Here is a 27052-nt window from a genome sequence, read left to right as displayed (position 1 = left end):
TCTTCTTTGACAATTAAAGCCATTCATATTTTTTCCGGTCTTTTTACACCTCTGTCCCCTCTACATACTATATTATCCAGACATATCATCATTATTCTGCACATCTCCCATCTCCATATCTTGCATTAATTCCCTACACCTGAAATAACCACCCTTCTCACCTCTTCCTCTTAGAATCCTTGTCTTTCTTCCATTAGGAGGTCTTTCTCATCCAAGGCTTTTCCCTTCTACCTCCCCATACCACACACACGCATACACACACATATACACACACATGCACACACACACAGAAGAGACTTCCCTCCTAAGATTATCTTTCTTTTGCTTTTGTTCCTACTTATATACATGTTGTCCCTCTCCTTAGACTATAAGTTCCTTGAGGACAGGCAGCTTTTTCTTTTTTCTTTGTATCCCAAGGTGTTGAGCACATGCACATATGCTTAATGCTTGTTGACTAAATAACTGATTCATCTGTTAATTCCTATCTGCCCTTTGAAGCCTATCTCAAATGCCACCTCCTTTTTTTTTTCTTTTTTCTTTTTTTTAGTGAGGCAATTGGGGTTAAGTAACTTGCCCAAGGTCACACAGCTAGTAAGTGTTAAGTGTCTGAGGCCGGATTTGAACTCAGGTACTCCTGAATCCAGGGCCGGTGCTCTATCCACTGAGCCACCTAGCTGCCCCGCCACCTCCTTTTTTGATGCTATCACTTATCAGCTTAGTAATAATAATCTTCCCTTCAGACAGTAAAAAGCATTTTAATTTGCTCATATCATGATATTGCATATTATAGTTATCTGTGTTTGCATCTTACTCCTTTCATAACCTGTAAAAACCCTATGAGGTCAAAGGCCTTGTGTGTCATCTAAATTTTGTCATTTCTCTAGGGTCTCCATAGAGTAGGTGATTAATAAATGTTTGCTTGTATTTTTTGATTGACTTGAACTGGTTTAAATGTGTACGGATCCATTCCTGGCTCCCTATTCCTAGTTTCTCTTTAACTCCCATTTTGAAAGCATGGCTGTGTCATCTTAGCCCAAAGTAAAGTGGCCTTTTGGCTCTCATCCAGTCTATCAGTCCCCAGAGACAGTCAAACTCAGCTGCTCAGGCCCAGAAATCGACCTTGGGGCCTTCAGTTTCCATTCTGACTCTCTGTGTGCTTCCAGTGAATTGAATAATTCCCACTTCACTTTAGGTGTCAACTAAGTGCCATCATCTTCCTGATGCCAAAGATCAGGATGAGAAATGAGAAGTTTAGCCAGTCATTAATATGTTTTCAGATCTCCAGGTGTTCAGACTCAGCTGGATGTGCTGAGTACATTGGTCATTAAGCATTTCTCAGAATCTTCCGGAAGGCTCTCACAGGTAGGCCATCCGTCTCAGGGACATTTTGCAAAGGGCAAAAAAAGGAATTATGCTGGATGGTATTACACAAGAAGATGGGCACAACTATTTTTTTTCTCGAAAGGATCATAAAAGGTTATGTTTTTACTTGCATTTTTTAAAAAAAATCCTAGATGAAGATGGTTACATATTTGCTAAATGCTTTCCATTTTCAGCAGCTGAAATAACCATCTATTAATGGAAGTCTACAGCGGCTAGCTCTGGTGGTGTGAACACGGTGCTAATGGGGCCAAGGTCAGGGAAACAGGTCTCCTGGGGACCAATTAGTATCACACATAAAACATTTGTGTTCCTCATCACAACTTGCCCCCTCTTTGCTAGACAGACTTCTTGCTAATAACATGTGCCTCTTCACTCCCACTGTTAGCACCTTTGTCCAGGTCCTCATTATCTCACTCTTGGATTACTGCAAAAGCCTTCTAACTAGTCCCCTTGACTTCAGTGTCTTTCCCCTCCTGCGTGCCCCACCACCTGTTCCACTCCACAGACGTTAAGTAGGCACACACCAAGGTCAGTGCACTCTGTCAGGTACTGGGGGTATTCTAATTCTCCAAAGGATCTCTCTTTTTATAAACAGTGTCTGGAACACAAATGGCAATTAATAAATGCTAGTTAATTAGTTGACTGATTGACATGAGTCCTTCTGGTGATGCAGCTTATGACCCATCGATTCCTGACTATATAGCCCCCATACATGTTCCCCCCATAAGTTATAATGATTTTTTTCCAGAAGAAAAGGAACATAGCCACATTCTTCCTAATATGTTTGTTCCCCAGCACTGAAAGCCTCCCAGTGGAGGCCAAATGACCACTTATTGGGGTCTTTCCCAACTTCAAGGTTTTAACAGTTTTGAACAAGGAAGTGGTCTGCTCAGATCTCATTTGGTGAATTTTATAAGAAAAAGTAAGGAGGGCAGCTAGGTGGCACAGTGGATTAAAGCACTGGCCCTGGATTCAGGAGGACCTGAGTTTAAATCTGGCCTCAGACACTTGACACTTACTAGCTGTGTGGCCCTGGGCAAGTCACTTAACCCTCACTGCCCCCCCCCCAAAAAAAAACCCAAAACAAGAAAGAGTAAGACCCTGCTGGTGTTCAAATTCAGATTCTCTGGAAATGCAATAACCAGAGTCCAGAACGCCAACCGTGACACACCACCACGGAAGTATCACAGCATAAGGGGTAGAGTACTGATCTTGGTGTCAGGAAGACCTAGGTTCAGATCTATCCACTGATACTACCCATGTAACTCCAAGAAAATCACTTTTTGTGCCTCAGTCTACCCCTCTAGGACTCATCTACTAAGTCATAGGTTGTGATCTGCTTTGGTGGAGGAACTAGGAATTCCTTACACTAATAAAATCATAGCTTTCATATATTCACATGAAAGATGGAGGTGGATTAGGATAGACCAGAGCGAGGGACACCTATTAGGATACTCTAAGGACCCGAGTCCAGGCAAGAGGTGATGAGCTAGAGTTGGAGCAGTGTTGGAAGAGAACAATAGATGGGAACAGAGGCATTTTGAAGGTAGAATTGATAGAGCTTGCCAGTTGGCATCTAGCTGAATGTGGGAAGTTAGGGAAAGGGAAGAAAGGATTCTGGGATTGGTGAGGGGACAGCCAAAGGGAATGCCTGGAGACAAGAGATGGAGTGTCTTGTTCAAGGAACAACCAAGAGGCCATTGGCCACAGATAGAAGGGGAGTAAGGTATGAGAAGACTGGAAAGGTGGGAGGGGACTAGATTATGAAGATATTTGAACATCAAACAGATCATTTAGTATTTGTTTCTGGAGATAATAGGGAATCACTAGAGTTTATTGACTGAGGGAGGATGGGGTGAGGTGACATGATCAGATCTTACTTTAAGAAATTGTTTTAATGGCCAAATGGAGCATGGATTGGAGTGGGAAGAGACTGGAGGCCGGCAGACCTACTATCTGGTTATTACAATAATTGAGGTATGAAGTCAAGAGGGCCTGCACCAAAATGGGGCAGTGTCATTGCAGAAAAGAGCTTATTCTAGAAATGTTGCAGAGGTGAAATCCACAGGCTTTGGCAACAGCTTAGATATGGGGAGGGGGATGGGCAGGGGAAAATGAGGAATCCAAAATGACTCCTAGCCTAAGAGATGGGAGGATGGTAGTGCCCTGTATAAAAGATGAGGAGGGTTTAGGGGAACAGATAAAGAGCTTAGTTTTGGACATAGTGAGTTTACAATGTCTGCATCCATGTTGAGATGTCTAAAAGACAGTTGGAGATACAAGATTGGAGATCAGCAGAGAGATTTGGGGCAGGAAAGATAGATTTGAGAATCATCAGCTTAGAGATCATCGTGAAGTCCATGGGAGCTGATGAGATCGCCAAGTAAAGTGGTCTAGATGTTGAAGAGAAGAGGACCCTGGACAGAACTTTGTGAGGACACTAATGGCTAGAGGGCATGACCCAGATAAGGATCCAGCAAAGAAGGGAGAGAACAAGCCATCTGATAGAAAGGAGACAAACCAGGAGATAGTCCCCCAAAAGCCGGAAAGAGGAGAATATCAAGGAGAAGAGGGTGTACAATAGTGTCAAAGGCTGCAAGAGGTTGAACAGAATGGAGATTGAGAAAAGGCCTTTGGATTTGGCAGCTGAGAAATCATTGTTAAGTTTGGAAAGAGCAGTTTTGTTAGAGTGATAAGGTTGGAAGCTAGCTCGTAAGGGGTTAAGAAGAGAGAGAAAGGAGAGAAAGCAGAGATACCTAGTCTAAGATGGGCCTTTTCAAGGTATCCAGCCAACAAAGGGCAGAAGAGACATAGGATGATAGTGGAGATGGAAGGTATTTTGTCCTTCTCTCTTTCATGGACTCTATGTTTCAGGCATAGGAATGTCATCTGAGCCTTTGTGTGTGCCCTGCCCTCCAAATAGACTCCCTCCTCATGTTACCTTTCAACATTTTTGCCTTCCTCTTCTACAAAGGCCTCCCTTTTCCTCTTAGCTGTCAGTACTCTCCAAGCCCTTCCATTATGCTTCATACACATTGGCCTATTTCCATGCACCTCCCCAGTAGAACATTGGGAATGTTTTGTTCTTGTATGTGTATCCTATGTGTCTAGCACATAATTGGCACTTAAAAATGTTCACTGAACCTGAGAAATTACTTGGTCCTCTTGATAGAACTAAATAATATTTTAGTAGGGAGACTTTTCAGTTATGACTCGTTCACACAAATGTATTTCCACTGAGTGCCTCATTCTTTTGCCTTTCTCGCACCCTACTCATAATGGAACAAGTATAGGAAATTCTGCTGCAAGTAGAGAAATTGGTTGAAAACATCGAGGGAGTTATGTTGGCTCGACTGACCTTCCTCAGAAGTACCATTAGTTGGCAGTCCAAGGCCTTACTAGGACTGGCCTCTTCCTGCCCACTCACTAATTTGATTATGCCAATATAATTCCCAATGAGCTCTTTATTAGAGAAAAATGACAAAATGAGATGAAGAGAAAGATAGGGAGCATGGGTAGTTACACACACACACAAATATGACTGGGGTTCTTGTAAGGAGAGATTTACTGGACAATTGGACTTCTTTGAAAAAAGGATATTTCTTAGCCTAGTGGTATAAAGAGTAAGTATTAACAGGGTTGGCCTTAGAGTTCTATGGATCAGGGAATGAGATAGTAAGGTTTGGTCCCTGACAGAAAAGCTGGAGCATGCCCTGTGCAAACAACTGTGGCTTGCTCTCTGATGTCTGAGAATATTATGGTTAAGTCGCTTCCCCTTGAAGAGGATTAGATTGAATATTCTCACAATAAGGCAGTTCTCTTGGCAAAAGCGAATGAGTGAGTGGTTTTTAGAGATCAGAGGGCTGTGAAATAAGTCACAAGACCTGGATTCTAATCTCATCTTTGCCACTTCCTGCCTGTGTGACCTTTAGAAAGACATTTCAATTCTAAGAGTCTTTTTCCTCATCTTCAAATTAGATTGCCTCTGAGGTCCTTTAGAGCTCCATATCTATGACCCTGTGACCCTTCTGGGCCTCAGTTTTTCATCTGCCGAATGGGAGAGTCCAGACTGAATGACTTCTGAGATCCTTTCAAACTTTAGACCTGTGACATCATTAGAGTTTGAAATAAGCCAGCTCCTTGGGAATCGTAGGATCAATGAAATTAGGATAAAAGAATAATAGAGTTATTATCTCAATAACATGTTTTTAATTTGTTTATTTCATGCAGTAAATGTATTCTAAGCTAATTTTAAAATGAGGGTAAAGGACATAAAGTGTCCCTTAGAGGGAGGAAGATGCAGGTTCAAATCTTCCCTCTGACTCTGACTGAGTGACTATAACAGGTGACTTAACCATTCTGAATCTTGAATAATTGTTTAAGACTATTCATTTGAAAAGGGACAGCTAGGGGGCACAGTGGATAGAATGGCAGACCTGAAAAGTCAGAAAGATTCATTTTCCAGAGTTCACATCTGGCCTCAGACACTTGCCAGTTGTGTGACCCTGGGCAAGTCACTTAACCCTGTTTGCCTCACTTTCCTCATCTGTAAAATAAGATGGAGAAGAAAATGGCAAGTCGCTCCAGTATCTCTGCCAAGAAAACCCCAAATGTGGTCATGAAGAGTTGAACACAACAGAAAAATAACTGAACAAGAAGTTTAAAAAGGGAATGCAGTCTGCAGTGGTAGAAAATTGACTATAGAAAATCAAAGGGATATTGACCATTATGACTGACCTGCAGCCACCACAGGTCAGAGCCATGGGTTGTCTACCCCAGGCAGGTTCACTTGGTAGAAATGCCCATTTTCTTTCCTTTGATACCTCAGTACTACAGGTCAGAGAACATGGTTTTTACTTTCTCCTTGTATCAACCTCAGGGTCCAATAATACCGTGTTGGCAACAGCAGGGTTTTCTTTGTCTCAGCCCAGCCGATTGTAACCTAGATCATCTCCCAATATGATGTTTCTGCAGCAACCCTGACCTACGGAGAACTGAGCCCATCCTGGAGAGCCCCTTGCAGAGGACCAGCAGCGGCAGCTCCTCGAGCTCCAGCACCCCAAGTTCCCAGCCTAGTTCCCAGGGAGGTTCCCAGCCAGGATCTCAAGCTGGTTCTAGTGAACGGAACAGAGTTCGAGGTAAAAACTGGCTCTTTCTATTTGGTGGCATTGTGTGGTTTGGTAAGAAGAATATCAAAGAGGGAGTGAATGAATTAATCAATGAATGATTGAAATGGAAAAATATTTATTAAATGCCTATTATGCGCCAAGACTGGGATATATGACAAAACATTGATAGATTTAGAGTCAGAGGACCTGAATTCAAATCCTGACTCTATCTCATGATCTTGGAAAACTCACTTCGTGTCTCTTGGCTTAATTTTTCTTCTCTGTAACCTTAGAGGACTGAACTAAGTGATTTCTAAGGCCCCTTCCAGCTCTGGTTGTGTGGCTTCACTTTCCTCACCTATAAAATGAGCCAGACCCATATGGTCTTTGAGGTTCCTTTGAGCCTCGTAGTGTATTTTTGTATGTGTGAGTGTGTGAGTGAGTCAGTGTGAGTGCATGTCTGTGTTGTATGTGTGTCCACGTGGCCATGTGTGAGTAAATGTGTATGTCTGTGAAGTTTCTGTGTGTATTTGTATGTGAGTGTGTAGATATGTATGTCTGAGTGTATGTAAGTGTGTATATATTTGGAAATGTGTATGTTGCTGAGTGTGTATTTGTATGTGAGTGTGTGTATATATATATATATGAATGTATGAGTATGCATATTTGTATGAGTGTGTACACATGAGTATGTTTATGTGTGAATGTATATATTTGTATGTATACATAAATGAATGTGTATTTGCATGTGAGTGTGTACATATATGAATGTGTGTATGCATATTTGTATATGAGTGTGAACACATTGTAACGATTGGAATGACGCCACCTTCTGGAGATTTACTGTAGAAGAGTTCCGCCCATGAAACGAAGGTCTTTGAGGGCAAGACCAGGAGTCTTTTCTTTGGCATCAGGAAGTGACGCGGACTAGTGGGAGGAGGAAGGAAGAGACTGGCGCTCACTCTGGGGCTCTTTCCTCTGGACTCTGGCAGAGAAGGGAGCTAGAAATGTGCTCTCCCTTTAATAGATAGGAATCTAGGCCTTTCTCTCTCTCTTTACCAAATTCTTATTCTCCTTAATAAATGCTTAAAAGTCTAACTCTTGCTAAAGCTTATAATTTATTGGCGACCACTCATTATATATTTTAGACAGACTAGCTAGAATTTTAGCCCTTAACAACATGAATATATTTATGTGTGAATGTATATAGGTGTATGTGAGTGTGCATATATGAGTATGTATTTGTATGTGAATGTGTATATACTAGTATGTTTTTGTGTGAATGTGTGTATTTGTGCATGAGTATGAATGTATTTATATGTGTGTACATGTGTATGTGTGTGCAATTATGACTGTCTTATATGAGGATGCATATTTGTTTATGAATGTATATATGTGTATATTTGTACATGAGTGTGTATATATATATATATGAATGTGTATGTGTGATTGTATATTTGTATGTGATTGTGTATATATATGAATGTGTATATGTATATGTATATTTTTATATGAGTATGCACATTTGAGTGTGTATTTGTATATGAGTGTGTGTGTGTGTGTGTGTGTGTGTGTGTGTGTGTGTGTGTGTGTGTGAAAAGCTCAGCACTGTTAAGGGCAAAGAGTATTTTAATTTCAGAAATGTTCATCTGAATTGTTTCTTCTGGCAAGCCATGATATACAATCCTTTGCCAATGAGAACAAGTTCTCTGAGTCACTGAGTTGGCAGGGTCACCAGTGGTCATCTAGCACAATCCCTACCTGGAAAAGAATCTTCCACAATGATAGACCCCTAACATTGTCATCCAGCCTTCATCTCTTCTGGAAAAGGAATAATTCAAATCTCTAGCTGGTATCAACTGCCCCTCTGGCTTCTCGGTTCTTATACAAAAGCAATCCCTTTTCCCTAGTCCCCAGTCCAGCCAAAAGGACTGGTAACAACCAGCTGCTGACACGGACTCTTGGACCCTGCAAAGAATATAATCAGTGCAACTTTTAGAAGTATAGTTGACAATATATAGTATTTATCTAGAAATAGAGTTTTATCAGGGATTTTAAAAATTCATAGGACTAGACCCAGTCTTTTAAAAAATTAATATTTGAATGTTCCAGTAAATCCTGTTGGAGAAAACGAAATCACATCTCTGGACATTTAATTTAAGTCATTCATCACTGTTTGGTTTCCATTAATGAATTAGCCTGAGAAAAACTTTAATATCGTCCAACTAATTATATGTGACAAACCATTGCTTCTAGTTAATCAAACTTCCCTTTCTAGAATTACCTTCTTCACAAGGTAATTTTTCCGAGAGATAAAGAACAGTCCCTTCTTCAGTGCCATTTGATGCATTTAGATTTCCTTATAAATCAATCTGCCACCCAAAATGCACTAGCGTTTCATCCTTCCTTGGCATCTTCATTTGCAGCAATCACCACTTAACTAAGAACATCCCACTAAGGTGGGTCAATAAGAAGAATCTTCAGGTTCATTTTGAAGAGTGAAACAGGTGCTCTGATTTGGTGCAAGGCTAGTGTTGTGATGCTGAATTGGAGAGGAGGGCAGAATAGAGGAGAAGAGAGAGGAGGATGGAGAGAAGAGGAGGGCAGGATGGAGGAGAGCAGGGACGGGAGAGGATGGAGAGGAGGGAAGTTGGTTTCCAATGGCAAGCCTGGCTTCACTTAGGTATCATTGCCTAATGCACGAACACAGGTGATGATGTATAGTAGGGCCAGTGATTCTGCTCCCATCATTGAAGGCAATGGGATAGAGAAAAGAGATAACTGACTCTTAAGTCTGTAGAGCTGAATTCATGTCCTGTCTCTGACCTTCAGTAGCTGTGATCTTGGGCACCCGGAGCTTTTATTTCTATATCTACAAGTGAGGAGATTGGGTTTTATCTAGTCTGCTGAGGGTCCTAATAACTCTGGATCTATGATTCTGATTTTATTTTTATAAAATAAAATTCCCTATTTTTATAAAATTTTTATAAAATAAAATTCCCTATTTTTATAAAATTTTTATAAAATAAAATTCCCTATTTAGAAAAGGAGCAAATTCATATTTGTCTTCAGTGTGTTAGTAGGGCAGCTAAGTGGCACAGTGACTAGAGCACCGAGCATGGAGTCTGGAAGACCTGAATTCAAATCCGGCCCCAGACACTTGCTAGTTGTGTGATCCTGGACAAGTCACTTATCCTTGTTTGCCTCATCTGTAAAATGAGCTGGAGAAGAAAATGACATGCCACTCCAGTATATTTGGCAAGAAAACCTCAGATGTGGTCACAGAGTCAGAAACAACTGAACAACAAACCATTAAGTAAATATAAAGCAGTTAGAGGCAGGCATTCACAACAGGGAGCACAAGAAAAGGCTTCAAAGAGAAGGGGGTTCCCAAGCTGAGCCTGGAAGAAAGCTAAGGATTTCAATAGGTGAAGAGAGAGTGAATTCTAGGTGTGGGGAAGTCTATGCAAAGGGAGAGCCCAGGAACAGCTGGCACCCAGATTAGTTGTAACATAGACCGCCCAAAAGGGAATGCTCTGCGTTGTCCCATGTGGGTGGGAAACCGATTTTGGAGAGTTTCTAAAACCAGGCTGAGGAATTTGTGTGCATGTCTGTGTCTGTGATTCCTAGAGGTGCTATGGAGCTACACAAGATTCTTCAGCAGTAGAGTGGCATGACTTAGATTCAGGGTTTAAGAGAGGGGCTCATAAGTTATTTAAAAAAAAAAACATTTTGGGGCAGCTAGGTGGCGCAGTGGATAGAGCACCGGCCCTGGATTCAGGAGTACCTGAGTTGAAACCAGACCTCAGACACTTAACACTTACTAGCTATGTGACCCTGGGCAAGTCACTTAACCCCAATTGCCTCACCAAAAAAAAAACAAAACATTTTGATAACTGGATTTCAGTATCATTTCTAATGATTTCTAATCCTACATATTTTATGCCTTTAAAAACATTATGAGAAGGCTTCAGCAGACTGCCGGAAGGGTCCCCAACACAAAAAAGCTTAAGAACATAATTTTTGACATCTAGAAAGAACCTCCTCATTTTGCAGATGGGGAAACTGAGGTCAGGACAAATTGACTCACCACCAGGAGTACTAATTGTTGTCACAGGAACACCTCTATAGGAAGCACCCAAGTTCAAGAAAGGAACAAAGCAGATTTGCCCCCAGAACTTGGTCCCTGTGACTCCCTGTGGCTTGGACACCAGAGGTTCGCTCAGACTTCCTCCATTTTCTCATCCCCGACATACAAGGGCTTCTCCAAAATCCTAGTATTTCAATTTTTTGAGACCAAAATGACTTTAAACATAGAATATTCACAGTTGATAATTCCTATGACTGGCAAAAGAAGGGTTATCTCTCCATGTGCCCCCAAAGAGTAAGTCAGCTTTCTCAATGTGTGGATGTTTGAGTCAGACACAATGCAGAAGATCTTGACTTGCTTCATTGCCATGATGCCATCCATGAACATGTCTGATTCCCCCCCCCTTTTTTTTTTGGCTGTTCCCCCGCCTTTTTGTCAAAGTGACTGAGTGCCCTAAAACTGCATAGACGTAGTCCTAGTGATTGGAGAGGGGCCACAATTGGAGCCAGAAGGCAGCAGCTAGGTAGTCTAGTTTGTTCTTGGAGTCAGGAAAACTTGAGTTTGAATCTTGCTTCAGATAAGTACTTACTAGTTATCTGACCCTGAGTAGGTCATTTAACCTCTCTCTACCTCACTTTCCTTATCTGTAGAATAAGGATAGAAATAATACCTACTTAATAGGGTTGTTGAGAGAGTCAAGGAAGATGACGTAGGTGAAGTCTCACTCCCCCCACCCCCACCCCACCCCCGGGCAATGAGGGTGTGAGATTTAAAATTGGATATTAGATCATAAATCTCCCCTACTTAACCCTTCCCTTAATTCATCTCCCAGACTAGTAAATGGAAGAAGCTTCTGGTTTTCTAGATAGAGCCTTTATTGTATATAAGGTGTTGTTGATTAGAAGGATAGGAAAACAGAAATACAGTACAAATCGTCTTAAATCTAGGCTGTCTATATTCCTTATAAAAACTCACCAAACCGATTTAGGCCACCTTTGGAGTGAGTCAGACCGTCTGTGCCGCGCCGCCCGGAGTCCCGCCAAGCCGGCAAAAAAAAAGGCTACTCCCGTTCTCTCCACCCCGGAAGTCAAAAAAACCCGGCAGGCAGTCTGACATGCGCAGCAGGCGCACTGTACCTGGCAGGCAGTCTGACATGCGCAGCAGGCGGACTGTACCTGGCAGGCAGTCTGACATGCGCAGCAGGCGGACTGTACCCGGCAGGCAGTCTGACATGCGCAGCAGGCAGACTGTTCATCTCCTCCCCAAAAGGGTGGTCCTTGAAAAACTGGTGTCTTTCACTTATCCTAACCGACTGTTAAAAACTTTCATATTTTACCACATTTCCCCCCTTTGCTTCCTCAAGAAACGGAATGTTTCCTTGATGGAACAGTAAAAAGAATATAATAACTTTTGCTGACTAATAATATGCGAACAACAATACAGAAAAGGAAGAGAGGAAAGTTTTGTCCAGAGGGGCGATTTTTTTTTTTTTTCCTCATGAACCGACGCTTTGACATTAGTCTTGCAAAGGGAGAGCCTCTGCAGAGAGTACATGTTACAGATAGTATATAACAGAAAGGAGATAGTAAAAGCTAATAAAGCAAAACAGTTCATATAAAGTCTCTGAGTTCTCTTGTCTTCTTGAAGTGGTAAGATGTCATCAGGAGGAAACTGGATTCTGGTCTGGAAAACTGGATTCTGGACTCTGGTCTGGAAAGCTGGATTATCTTCTTTAACTGTTTGAATTGCTGTATTTTTAAAACCTTAGCATAGCATTGTCAATGATCAAATTAATAAATTCCATTACATTCCCTCCTTTATATGGTTAGACTTGTAATAGAGGGTTGAGGTAGTTATGCAATGTGTAACACTTTTTACCACCATGTGTCTGGATCAAAGCCAAATTTAGTATGTGTTCATGACACCTGAAAATGTTATGGAAAGGTTATCATACCATATCTCATGGTTCTGAGACAGCCAGTGATTGTGCTAGGCCACAGGTGAATTCAACTGAGTGAGATAAAAAGATAAATAAGTTCAGTTAAATTAGGTTAAATTAGGAGGGAGAGAGGATGAATACTGGACTGTGCCTAGTAATTGTGCTCTACATAGTCACCATCATAAGCAAACCATGGACTTACGTATACCTGTCTCTCCTTTTGTTGCACATATATTCTCTCCAGGGCCTGCGTCAGAGTTCACAGCAAGTTAGTCTCTGAAATGATAAGTTTCCATATTTCTGAAATCTCATTAATTTCACCAAAGACAATATGATGGTAAAAATGTGTGCTATGCTGCATAACTGAGAATATATTAGTGATATATACAATAATTCCAAACCATACCCAGAGTATAATGACATATAAATAATAAACGAATGTAAATAGCTGATTATATTAGACATTGTTACATAATCTTCTTTTAGACATTATTACATAATCTTCTTTTAGCAAGTAGACCACATCATCTTATACATGAATTCTCTGGTATAACAGTAGCAGATACTTAAAGTGGTGATTAATTCATCAAAAAGAAATAAGACTTCAATTAGCAAGATTCAATATTCAATGTTTTCAGTGAGGTATCAAGCAATTTCTGGTACTTTTTAGTTAAACAGAACAACATACAAGAGAAAGGAGAAAAATAAATAAATAAAACAAAACTCATTAGAACTCATGGTTCTCTCAAAAAGAAAGAGTAAATAAAAAAAAAGAAGAATTCTGGTAGCTTCTGAGGCCCGATAGCCTCACCCACAGCATATACTTAAAATGTCTTTGAATAATCACTTAGTTTACAAAATTTAGTTTTAAAGAAAAGCAAAAGAAACAAAAGTAAAAAAAACCAAAGCAAAACCAAAAATAAAAAATAAAAAGCAAAAGATTCGCTAAGCACCCTTTTGTGCTCTTAAAGAACTTAAAGGTGCAGTCAATTCCAGGTCTTTTCAGTGCCTTTCAAAAGTCAAAACAAAAACAAAAAAAACCCAAAAATTAATAAAAAAAAAAAAATAGTTGAGGTAGGCCAGAAAACTAGGCCATGTACTTCAGTGCTTTTGCCTGTAGAAGGAAATGCTTGTTAAATTATAAGGTATTTAAGCTGCTAGAGTTTGGGGTATGCCACATTGTTTTAACTGGTTCCCCAATTCTCTGCATGCCAAAGTGGCAGGGGTTTCTGAATTGTCATTGATCTTTCTAATGCTGTCATAATGTTCTTTATGGTAGAAAATGTGGAGTTCTGTAGCATCAGTTTTGTCTGTGCCACTGATTTTCAATAAAGGCTGATTTAATTGATGAACCACAACATTCAGCTGATGCTGCTTAGCAAATGCTACAATTGAATCATTTCCTCCCCACTTTCCAAATTTCTTTAATTCATCAACATATTCTTCAAAAGGGGAGTCATTTACTATAAAAGACTCAAACTCTTGTCTATGGTTAATCATATAAGAAGCAGCTTCTTGTCTGTGTCTGAGATGATTTCTACAGTGACCTTCTAGCTGGTCTGCTAAAGCCCTAAAAAGGCAATTTCCGTCTCCTGATACTTTACGAAGACTGAGTCCCAAAGCATTTAACTGATCAGTGGGATTATTAAATGGGAACTGCCTTTTTCCTCTGAACTCTCTTTGCTCTTTAACAGTTGCTATCTTTAGGGTTTTTACCTCTTTAGCGTCTACCTCAGGTCTATCTGAAATCTCTTCACCTATGAATGGTGCAGGCTTTATATGAGAGCAATGAATCCATGAGTCTTTTTCACCAATTTTAATGGCAGTAGGAGTTGTCAATAATACCTGAAAAGGTCCTTCCCAGGCAGGTTGAGTTCCACTGGTTTTCTGAAAATTCTTTACATATATTTTATCTCCTGGGTTGAAGTTATGCAATGAAAAGTCTAATGGTCCTGCCTGGACCACAGCTCCTGCCTCATGGAGTTCACGTAGCCTGGTCTGTAATTCCTGTATATAGGAAGCAACAGAAGTATCACCTCCCACCAGTGATGTATAAACTGGGGAAAAAGTTTTAGCTTGGATAGGAGGGTGACCAAAAAGCATTTCATAAGGAGATATATGAAGTTCTCCTCTTGGTCTACTTCGTAGATAGAATAATGCCAATGGTAGAACATCAGGCCATTTCAAATGGGTTTCAGTACATAATTTGCCAATCATACTCTTAAGCTCTTTATTCATACGTTCGACTTGGCCTGAACTTTGTGGATGGTAGGGCGTGTGGAATTTTGGAGTCACTCCCAAGAAAGAATAGATTTGGGATAAAATCGAATCAGTGAAATGTGTGCCTTTGTCAGAATCGATGCGGGCTGGTGGGCCAAAACGAGGTACTATCTCTTTAAGAAGAATTTTGGCAACAAAGGCAGCTGTGGCTCGGGGGCTGGGAAAGGCCTCCACCCACCGAGTGAGCTGATCAACTATAACAAGGCAAAATTTATAATGTCCTGCTTTTGGCATAGTAATATAATCAATTTGTAAGTGCTCAAAAGGTGTATATGCTAGAGGACGCCCTCCATAAGCTTTGACCTTAAAAGCATACTGATTATAAGACTGACATGTGGAGCAGCCCGAGCAGATTCGAGATGCTGTATTAGTCACACCTGGTGCTATCCAGGTTCTCTTAATAGAGTCTACAATGCCTTGTGTACCAAAATGGCCTTTTCTGTGAACAGAGAGGCATACCTGGTGGTAGAATTTCCGGGGAAGAAATGGCTTACCTTCCGGAGACACCCAGATGCCATTGATCTGTTTCGCCTTAAATTTCTTTTTCCACTTTTCTACTTCAGAATCGTCATAGGTTAGGTTGGAAGGAGTATCCTCAGAAGGTGAAAGGTTAAATACATGTTCAGGAGCTTCTAATGCAGCAAGCTTGGCTGCAGAATCGGCTCGTGCATTTCCCTTTGAAACAGGATCACTATTCCCTGTGTGGGCAGGGCAATGTACAACGGCTAGGGAAGAAGGCAGTTTTAGGGCATCTAAGAGGTCCTTGATAAGGTCCCCATTGGCAATAGCCTTGCCCGAGGATGTTAGAAAGCCTCGTTGACGCCAAATCATACCAATAAAGTGGCATATGCCAAAGCCATATTTCGAGTCAGTAAAAATGGTGGCACTCTTATCTTTAGCTATATTACAGGCCTGTGTAAGAGCCACAAGTTCAGCAGCCTGTGCACTAAAATGGGAAGGCAGAGAAGCTGCCCAGAGGGTGTCATAATCAGAAACTACAGCAGCTCCAGTAAAACGGGTTCCCTCTCTCATAAATGAGGAACCATCTGTATAGAGGACAAGATCAGGATTTTCTAAAGGTGTATCAAAAAGATCATCACGGGGTTTTTCAGCCATATCAACTAAAGAAGCACAGTCATGCAACGGTTCCCCCGAGAATGGTAAGTTAGGGAGTAGTGTTGCTGGATTAAGAACTGTGCAGCGTTTTAAAGTGATATTCTCATTACCTAACAGGGTTATTTCATACTTAGCCAGCCTTTGATCTGAAAAGGCTTGTGTCCTGTGACGTAGTAAGAGAGCCTCCACTTCGTGAGGGCATTGCACAGTTAGAGGGTTACCTAGGACCAAATCAGAGGCTTTTTCTACCAAAAGCGCTGTGGCCGCCACTGCTCTAAGGCAAGGTGGCGCTCCAGCCGCTACAGGGTCCAGCTGAATTGAATAGTAGGCTATAGGACGTTGGTTAGGCCCCAGTGACTGAGTCAGGACTCCAGAAGCCACCCCCTTTTGTTCATGCACAAAGAGAGTGAAAGGCTTACTATAATCTGGCAGTCCTAGGGCAGGTGCTGATAACAAGGCCCGTTTTAATTCTTTTATGGCTGAGAGATGCTGGGGATCCAACTGTAAACTGTCTGGAACAGAACTTTTTGTAAGAGCTATGAGGGGTTTAGTAATTTCACCAAAAGAGGGTATCCATTGTCTACAGTACCCAGCTGCTCCCAGAATGGCTCTCAACTGCCTCTTAGTAGTGGGGGCAGAGAGTTGTTGAATGGCCTGGACTCTCTTAGAAGAGACAGAGCGAGTTCCAGCAGCCAAAATAAATCCTAAATATTCTACCTGGGGCAAACACCATTGTACCTTTGTCTTGGAAACTTTGTGTCCTCTCTTGTGCAGCTCCAGCAGTAAGTGACGGCTATCTTCCTGACAAATTTCAGCATTAGGAGAGGCCAAAAGTAAGTCATCTACATATTGTACTAGTGTGGAGCCCTTAAAGGTAATAGAGGCCAGATCCTGCTGTAAAATTTGGGAAAATAATGTGGGACTGTCTACAAATCCCTGTGGGAGTCTAGTCCAGGTCCACTGTCTATTTTTCCAGGTAAAAGCAAATAAATATTGGAAGTCCTCATGTACTGGTATGGAGAAAAAGGCAGAGCAAAGGTCTACCACTGTGAAACATGTAGATTCATAGGGAATTGAGGAAATTATCATAGCCGGATTTGCGACTATAGAATGTCTAGGAATAACATAATTATTAATCGCTCTAAGATCTTGCACAAAGCGATAAACAGGTTTACCATCTGGCCCAGGCTTGGGTTTTTTAACTGGCAAAATGGGAGTATTGCATGGAGAGTGATGACATGGAATAATAATACCCTGGCTTTTCAAAGCCTCAATTATAGGGGTGATCCCTTCTATTGCTTCCCTAGACAATGGATACTGTGGAATGGAGGGGGGTGGTCCCCCCTTAACTTTAAAGGTAACAGGCATGGCAGACTTAAGGAGCCCCACCTCATTAGGGGATGAGGCCCATAAAGACTCAGGAATGTCAGAGGGGATTTTGGATACCTCCCCTGCTGTTCCTTGAGCTTCTGTAAGTAAAATTGGTAATAAATGAACAGTATCCTCTGGCAATTGTAAGGAGACAGCCCCATCTGGAGCACAAGATATGGTTGCTCTAAGCTTGCAAAGGAGATCACGACCTAATAAATTTACAGGGGCATCAGGCATGAGTAAAAATGAATGTTCCACTGTTAAGGGCCCCATAGATACCATGCGAGGATTCAATTTTGCCACTCTCTGGCTCTTTCCTGAGACTCCCACTACATTCAAAAATCCTACAGGTCTACACCCAGCATCTGGTTTGCTTACTAATACTGATTTAGAGGCTCCTGTGTCTAGCAGACAATCATAATAAGTCTCCCCCACTTTTAAGGTGACATGTGGTTCATTACTCTGGGGAGGTGAATGGACTGGCACAAGTGCATTCAAAAAATCTGGATCTGGGAATATATGGCTTTCATTATCTATGTTCCATTCCTCCCCAAGACACCATCATTCCTGTGTCCTCTTCTGAGGGGGGTCTTGGTTACCATTATTCTGGTACTGCCTTTCTGTATTCCTCCAAAAAGATCTATTTCTATTTTGATTTCGCCTGTAATTAGAATTAGAATTTCTTCTCCAAGTCCTACATTCTCTCAATTCATGCCCCTCCTTACGACAGTAACAACACACCTTAGTGTCCTTGTTCCGGTGTCCACATGGCTGACTAGGAATCGCTGGTGCCAGAATGCTCTGTTTAGGGTGATCTGGATCTTCCTCACGTGAGTCAAAGACATAATTTGCAAGTTCCTTAATTCTATCTACTGAGAGATTTCTCCAGTCTGGACATTGTTTCAGAAAGTATCTGCGTATTTCTGGCAGTGAATTATAAACAAATGTGTTGAGAATGATACAGGAATCTCTTAAATCTACTGGATCCAATCTGGTGTACTGTCTAGCGGCCTCACAAAGTCTATCATAAAATCTGTTTGGTCTTTCATTAGCCTCCTGAGGTAGGCTTAAAAATTTCTGCCAGTTTTCCGGTTTTCTAGAGCAAGATTCCATTCCCTTCAGAAGTGTTTCTCTAGCATCTTTTAATCTTTGGAAATCCCTATCATCATTATAATTCCACTCTGGATCCTTTAGAGGCCATTCCACATCGGCCTTACCTTTCGCAACAAGGGCATTTCCTGCTGAGATAATATCTGTAATCTCAGTTGGGGACAGTAAAGTTTCCAAAAGGCAAGTAACATCAGCCCAACTGGGTTGATATGCATTAAATATAGTCCTTAACTGTGAAATTACAGTGTTTGGATTTTTCTCAAAACTAGGGATGATTGATTTCCATGCGCTCAAGTCACTTGGTCTAAAGGGGCTATATTTTCTGACTTGAATTGGCACTCCCTTCTTACTATGTTCTATAGCTTCCTGCAGAGGGAGTAGTTTCTGCTGATCTGATTCTGAACTTGGATCATCTCTAGTAGAAACAGCCATTTTGAGGTCTCTCTCCATATGTGAGAGTTTCCCCCACATCATAACAATGATAATAACAAAAACAATGATAATAACAAAAACAAAAAAAAAACAACAAAAAAAAATAAAATCCTTAGTCGTATGAACTATGGATGTGGTATTAAAAGGTATTTCAATTGCAGGCATAAAATTTCTACTTATATTAAACGTATTTTCCCAAAGATTCTCACGTATACTATTATACAAAAAACTTTTTGCTGCCTGAATGAGGAAAAAACCAATAATGTTATGAAGGACCATTGAATAAACTATTCCTCTAAGTCGGGATGTTATGCTGTCCCAATACATTCCGATGAGAAAAATCAAAGGGATGGTAGAATATTCGAGCATCTTGCCCTTTAAACTGGGCTGGCTTTTCTGTTTAAAGCAAGACTTTTAGAGGCTTAAAGTCTTTAAGGGAGATTAGACAAAGGGAAAGTCCGCGGGGGGGGGGGGGGGGGGGTATTTGGAAAATCCACCGAATTAGCCGGCTTATGGCCAAACTAGGGAGGGTGGGAGGGTCCTTAAGGTCCCTTCGGGGTCGCCAAACTGTGAGATTTAAAATTGGATATTAGATCATAAATCTCCCCTACTTAACCCTTCCCTTAATTCATCTCCCAGACTAGTAAATGGAAGAAGCTTCTGGTTTTCTAGATAGAGCCTTTATTGTATATAAGGTGTTGTTGATTAGAAGGATAGGAAAACAGAAATACAGTACAAATCGTCTTAAATCTAGGCTGTCTATATTCCTTATAAAAACTCACCAAACCGATTTAGGCCACCTTTGGAGTGAGTCAGACCGTCTGTGCCGCGCCGCCCGGAGTCCCGCCAAGCCGGCAAAAAAAAAGGCTACTCCCGTTCTCTCCACCCCGGAAGTCAAAAAAACCCGGCAGGCAGTCTGACATGCGCAGCAGGCGCACTGTACCTGGCAGGCAGTCTGACATGCGCAGCAGGCGGACTGTACCTGGCAGGCAGTCTGACATGCGCAGCAGGCGGACTGTACCCGGCAGGCAGTCTGACATGCGCAGCAGGCAGACTGTTCATCTCCTCCCCAAAAGGGTGGTCCTTGAAAAACTGGTGTCTTTCACTTATCCTAACCGACTGTTAAAAACTTTCATATTTTACCACAAGGGTTAAGTGATTTGCCCAGGGTCACACAGCTAGTATGCATCAAGTGCTTGAGACCAGATTTGAACTAAGGTCCTCCTGAAACCAGGGCCAGTGCTTTATCCCCTGTACCACCTAGCTGCCCTGTGAAGTCTTTATAAATGCTAGCTCTTAGCAACAGTAATAATAGCTAGCATTTATGTAACATTCCATATAAAATAAGATATTTGTAAATTTAATTTGCAAACCATAAAATGTCACATAAAGCTAATTTTTAATTATTATTATTAATAACAACTATTTTTAATAGTGAACATTATAGCATCTTAAAGTTTGCAAAGTGCTTTCCAAATATTAGCTCATTTTATACTCACCACAACCCAGTGAGGTTTTGCAGAGGAGAAAACTGAGGCAGAGAGTAGTTCAGTGACAGCTAATAAGTGTCTGAGGCTAGATTTGAATTCAGGTCTTTCTGACTCCAGGTGCAATGCTCTATCTGATGAATCACCTAGCTGCTTGTTACTGAAAAAATATTATCATTATTCAAGAAAAAATTTATTGACAAAAAGTAGAGAAAGAAGACTCATCTAACTAATTGTCTTCCCTAAAGCTATGAACTACCTAACAATTCATGATACCCTTTATTGCTCTCTATCTTTTTCTCTCTCCCAGCTAACACAAAATCTGAAGGATCACCTGTGCTTCCCCATGAGCCTCCCAAGGTGAAGCCAGAAGAATCCAGGGACATCACCCGGCCTGGTCGACCAGCTGTGAGTTTTTCTCTTCCTCCTCTTTTCTGTCTTCTCCTTGTTGTTCTCTCATGTCTCTCCCCTCTCTCACACAAAAGAATAGTTGGAAATTCTCTCTCTCTCCCTCTGTTTTTGCTTTTTTGGTGAGGCAATTGGGGTTAAGTGACTTGCCAAGCTTCACAAAGCTAGTAAGTGTCAAGTGTCTGAGGCCGGATTTGAACTCAGGTCCTCCTGAATCCAGGGCCGGTGCTTTATCCACTGTGCCACCTAGCTGCCTCCCCCTCTTTCTCTCTCTGTCTCTGCCTCTTCTCTCTCTCTCTCTCTCTCTCTCTCTCTCTCTCTCTCTCTCTCTCTCTCTCTCTCTTTCTCTCTCTTTCTTTCTCTCTCTTTCTTTTTGCTTTTTTGGTGAGGCAATTGGGGTTAAGTGACTTGCCAAGGGTCACAAAGTGTCTGAGGTCGGATTTGAACTCAGGTCCTCCTGAATCCAGGGCCAGTGCTTTATCCATTGTGCCATCTAGCTGCCTCCCCCTCTTTCTCTCTCTGTCTCTGCCTGCCTCTCTCTCTCTCTCCCTCTCCCTCCCTCTCTCTTTCTCTCTGTCTCGTCTCTCTCTCTCTTTCTCTGTCTCTGTCTCTATCTATCTCTCTCTGTCTCTCTGTCTCTCTCTGTCTCTCTCTGTCTCTCTCTCTCTCTCTCTCTCTCTCTCTCTCTCTGTGACTCTGTCTCTGTCTCTGTCTCTCCCTCTCTCTGATAAACTACAATCCACACTAATAAATCATCAGAACTATGGGGACAGGAGAACCAACAAGATCAACTCCATCTCAATAAGTCAAGAAACTGATTTTATTGTTGATTACTTCTTCCAGCTCTGTTGCCTTCAGATTTTTTGTTGCCTCTTAACATGTCTATCAGAGAGTGAAAATGAGAAGGGGAAAAAAAACTCATCATTCCTTTTCTCTCCTCTGTAGTTCTGGTAAAAAGATTTCATTAGGGTGGATGTTGAAACTCTTGGCCAAAATATGATGTAGAAATAATCTTTGGGCTTTGTCTATTTGATCTCTGACCTCTGTGACCCTAAAGATGAATACAAGGGGGAAAAATACATGGTTTGCTTAATTCTAATTATAAATCACAGAACAATTTCTTCCTCTTTTTCTCTGTTACTGCCCACTTGATAAGTCACTTCACAGAAAGCAGAGTACAGAGATAATAACCAAAAGTTGAATTTAATTTAGTAGTTTCCATATACCTTCTTGATTTGCTTGAACTTTTCTCAGCTACAATCTCTTTAATTAAGTCCAAGCCTCTCTTGTTTAGTTTATATTGGTGAGATTCCAGGTGTGCTAAAATCAATTTGCTGTTCTGTTTTTAGCATGCATTGCTATTTTTTTCCTGTCTTTTTCTTTGTGATTCAGCATCATTACTTGTTCTGATTCTGTTTCCTAACTGTGTTCCTCTGGCTTTTTTCCTGTTTTGATCTGTTTCCTCTGATGCTGATGAATCTCCACTTATTGCAGAGCTATAAGAAAGCTATAGATGAGGTTAGTGATACATTTATTTCATTTGTCATGGTCAAAGGTGCTGGTTTAAGACTATTGCAATTTGTGATTTTGCTAATGTTGACACTCAGAAGAGGCAAATGAGTCAAAGCTCATTCATTCAGGTAGCAAAACCTGTCTAAGGAAAGAGTATCATTTTAAGGTCAAATAGCTGACTTGCCAAAATCCCCATACAGACCCATCAACTAAAAGCCAATATGAGAAGCACATGACTTTGTCAGGTGTAGGTAGGGAGCTGGCGGAAGTGAACAGAACTGGATTCACAAAAACGGGTGATGTTTCCATCTGCATGCACTCAGCAGAGATGCCGGGCCTTGGAAAGATGCCTGAAGTGCATGGACTTGGAGGTGCTACAGGGGCATGCAGGCTTTGACCCTGCTGAGCACCACATGGTCAAATGAGGCAGCGATTTCTTATAATCTCTGCCCTAAGTGACTCTGGCATGTTGGAGAGGCATGTTTGTATGCATCTGACCTTTACGGATAGGCATTCCTGCTTCTGAAAATAAGACACCCTCCAATGAGTGATTGACACTAATACAACTCTAGATCAACGGTTGCTATTTATAATCATATCAGGTCTCCATCTATGTCTCCACAAAGTATAGAATGTGGTATCTATGTAACACTCATGAAGAAAACATCCCTACATTACACTATATGCCTAGAATTTAGGAGGCACTTAATGATGCTTCTCAATTAATTAATTAATAAGATAATCATAACTGGTTAATTAATAGCACTAATTAATTATCTTCTGAAAGGATTTAAGAGCAAAAAACATACTTCAACACTCCAGCTACCAATGAAATTGCTCTTTGTGTGTGCTTCAAGGAAGGTTGAGAGAGTGGGGGGACCTGACTTAGGTGATTACTACCTTAAGGAAGGTGACTGTCTGTACATCATCTTCACAAATGCCAAAGATTAGAAGCATAGGATTACTGTGTTGCCCTTGGAAGCATTTGGCATCATAATTGTTGACACTGATTTACTAACAGCTGAGCCACCTGGAGGCTCAGTTGCTGGGCCAGGAGTCAGGAAGATGTGAGTTCAAATTTGACCTCAGACAATAGCTGTGTGATCAATCCATCAACAAGTATTTATTAAGCACTTCTACATACAAGGTATTGTCCCTATTACATGCCTATCATGTGCCTGATACTATGCTAAGGATATGGAGACATATATATTCCCTGCCCTTGAGAGAATCTAACTGGGAAAACAACCTGTGCATGTGAAGATAGATACAAAAAAGCTTCAAAGAAAATACAAGGTAATTTCTTATTACCAAAGTCTCAAAAATGGGCCAAATGAAATAAAATCATCTTGAATGGTAATGCATCATAATTGATTCATTCTTCAGGAATAATAAGAATTATTTTTGATTATTTTTTAATGGCCTCTCTGCTCAATTAGATCAGGGACATTCATTTTAGTGGGAGACTAATCTCTGACTCAATAAACTAATTTCTACATATTTCATAATGTTGAGTTGCCACAAAATGATTCAAAGCATTAAATCTATGGTGTAAGGTTCCCTGGGGCACAATGCCAGTTTCCACGGCTCTCCTAGAGCCTCAGTGGTGAGGAATCAGGATGGTAACAGGATTGAAGAACTGGAGTTTAGTTATCATTTTAACCCCTACTTCTTACAGGTGTGGGAAATGAGGCCCAGAGAGAGAAAGGATCTTATCCAAGGTCTTCAATTTTCCTATAAAAATAATATGATATACGCAAACTGTGTGTGTGTATGTGTGTGTATTAGTTATCTAAGGACATAAAAGAAAGATAGGGGGCAGCTAGTTGGCGCAGTGGATAGAGCACCAGCCCTGGAGTCAGGAAGACCTGAGTTCAAATCCAGCCTCAGACACTTGACACTTACTAGCTGTGTGACCCTGGGCAAGTCACTTAACCCCAATTGCCTCACCCGCCCCCCCCCCAAAAAAAAACAAAAAAGAAAGATAGGTCATCTTGTTTGAACAAAGTGATATAAGACTTTTAAAATGGAAAGGCATTAAAACAGCACCTGTTTAGGTGGTATGTTCACGTGCATTAGGCTTTCTATGAGGTCTAGGAAATAGCACTGAACTGATCCCATAAAGGAATAAATCAAGACAACTTTACAATTAAAAGCATGGATTGGGTTACCCAAGACCTTTTAATCGCCATTTTCCCCTGAGTCAGTAATAAAATCACAAATACTTTTCCTATTAAATAGCACTTTCATTTCTCTTTCAAATCCCTTTTCCCTGCCCTAAGCCTGGGGCAGTCAAGCAGTAAAAGCTACAAAAGCTCATTATCTGGAGAAAACTTAAGTGTCAAAGAATTAGACATCTTACAGTGAGTCTCTGGCACCATGACGTTAATCCCATACCGTGTCCATTTTTCCTAGAACATTATTATTATAACTGGTCCAAATTTGTTATTAAAAGTGATCTGGAGGACAGCTAGGTGGCACAGTGGATAAAGTACTTGCCCTACAGTCAGGAGGACCTGAGTTCAAATCCAGTCTCAGACACTTGACATTTACTAGCTGTGTGACCCTGGGCAAGTCACTTAACCCCCATTGCCCTGCAAAAAAAGAAAGGAAAAAAAAAAGGAAAAAGAAATAAAGCAGTAAAAAAAGTGATCTGGGTACACAAAATTTTGGTTAAATAGCTAGACTGATGACATTAGGAGGTCAGTTCTATTTGGGGGGGGTCAGGAGGAGGAAGGACAAGGGGACTTGGTACTGGAATCAGAAATTCCCAAGCAAACTGAAATAATCGCTATGATGATTTTTAGTATTGTACCAAAGATGATTTCTTATTAGCCCTGAAGCCAAATTATCAGGTACAATGAGGAAAGGGAAGGTTTAAATTGTAAGAACAATACCAATGCGGTGGGTGTCATGGAAGGAACACTAAACTGAGAGCCATTGGACCTGGGTTCAAATTCCACCTTTGTCACCTTTTTGACTTGAAGAAAATGAACCTTTCTGGGCCACAGTTCCCTCAACTGCAAAATGAAGGGTTTGGATGAGATGATGACCATGGATCATGGCCCCTTCTCACTCCCTGTTCATGCTCCTATGAACTACAAGCCCCAACCACAATTTTCAAAGAATTATAATGTTAAGAAAAGGTGTGAATTCTTGAAAAGCAGCATGCTAAATTACTCTACTTTGGGTGAGTAAAAACCATATTTTTAAACAATGGAGCTCTTTCTTGTTAAAATTCTACTAGTTTTGGCATTTTCGACTTTGAGAAACACCAAACCTTGGAAGAGATTTTAGAAGGGATTTAAATAATTGATTGTCATGGGGATTGATGTTATTCCAGTTGACTCATATGGTTATTGGCATTGTAGGTAAACTCTTTAAAACCATATTCTCTCTTTGTTCTAATAAAAGGTGTCATCCTAGGTACTACGCTGTAACTTAGCACAGGATTAACATGCTTGGCAAAGAGCAAAACCAAAACATTTTCATCTCGTTTTTATGCTCTAGTTTTGACTTGGAGTATTTTCTCCCAGATCACACTTCCTTTGTACATTTTACAGCTGGATACATTTTTCGGATAGACTTAAAGATGCTTTAGTTTCTTGTCCTTTGGAGAAAAAACAATCAAGTAGAATCATCAAGAAAGCAGACTAGTGGGTGAAAACTGCAGAAAGAGAAATTAGACTTCATATGAACAGAGATTTCCTAATGATCATAGCTAGCCCAAAATGGAACCGACTCCTCCGGAAGACCATAAGTTCCCTCCCACTGTAGATCACCAAGCTAAGGCTGGATGACCACTTCTGGGATAAATTATAGAGAGAATCCTTGTTCAGCTAGGGTTTTGGCTAGAAGACCTCTGAGGCTCTGTCTAATTTTGAGTTTCTGTTTCCAAAAATAATCTCCCCAAACCTCAATGGGAATACTTTCTATTTGGCCCAGAACCAACGGAGCTAGAAATCAATTTGCATGAATGACCTTCCATGTTGCTATAGGTTCTCCATGAAATAAAAGCCATTACATTGAAACACAACTGAACACTTTAAAGGACTGTTTTGATGGTACTCCTGTATCTGACAGGTCCTCCAGACTTTCATTTTAGAATCTTCATTTGGTGTAGTATCTCAACTTAAGTGTGTCTCCAGATCAAATTGAAGAATCCATAAAGTTTTCTATGTCACTTATGTGAAATTAGAAAGAGATGACCATTGCATATAGGGACATTCTTGCATCATTTATAATCCTGGCCATCCTAAGATTCCCAACCAAAAGATACCACCAAAGTGCTTCATTTTCTCAATATTAAGAAATGTAACAACATTCAACATATAAATGTTTCCACTAATTTTTTTTCAAAGAAATTCTCTATCCAGTGGTATTGGGTGCCATTGTCAAATGCCATCACCTCTAATGCAAAGGGATGGATTTTAAGATGTTCTTAGTTGGACTTCATTACTGTAATCCTACACATGATTAGATCAGCCAACTGGACACATATGGATTGCAATGAAGAGAGAATATGGCCCTAGGGGAATTGTAAAATTGAGAATTTTTCAATGAGTTTCTTTCTCCCTAATCCCTGATCTCTGACCGAATACAATGGTGCCTACATCGGTCACTAATATAGGGAGGAATGGTAAGACTGACAATCCCCATGCTGCTTCCATCATTTGCATGCCTTGTACCATAGGCAGTCTAACCCATGCAAGTCAGAATGATCATGCTTTTGCTGATTTGCTCCCCCTTTTTTGCATTGCTTTAAAAGCATGTTAGATAATAGATACTCCCCCCCTACCCCCGCCAACCCCTATAC

The 27052-nt window shown here is 40.9% G+C and overlaps 1 protein-coding gene across 7 annotated transcripts in view; it reads left to right on the top strand.

The window, feature by feature from the left end:
• TNIK (TRAF2 and NCK interacting kinase) overlaps positions 1 to 27052 on the top strand; it is a 430959-nt gene that overhangs the window by 354260 nt on the left and 49647 nt on the right. For 5 of the 7 annotated variants that reach the window (XM_043995975.1, XM_043995980.1, XM_043995977.1 and 2 more), the window contains 3 exons: positions 6358 to 6521; positions 20627 to 20724; positions 22219 to 22242. In XM_043995975.1, the coding sequence (XP_043851910.1) occupies positions 6358 to 6521; positions 20627 to 20724; positions 22219 to 22242 (286 nt within the window). The remainder of the gene's footprint in view (positions 1 to 6357; positions 6522 to 20626; positions 20725 to 22218; positions 22243 to 27052) is intronic. The other 2 variants (XM_043995978.1, XM_043995976.1) reach the window with 1 other exon arrangement.

This window comes from Dromiciops gliroides, chromosome 3 (genome assembly GCF_019393635.1).
Source record: "Dromiciops gliroides isolate mDroGli1 chromosome 3, mDroGli1.pri, whole genome shotgun sequence".
NCBI lineage: Eukaryota > Metazoa > Chordata > Mammalia > Microbiotheria > Microbiotheriidae > Dromiciops > Dromiciops gliroides.
This window is presented reverse-complemented; position numbering and strand designations above follow the sequence as displayed.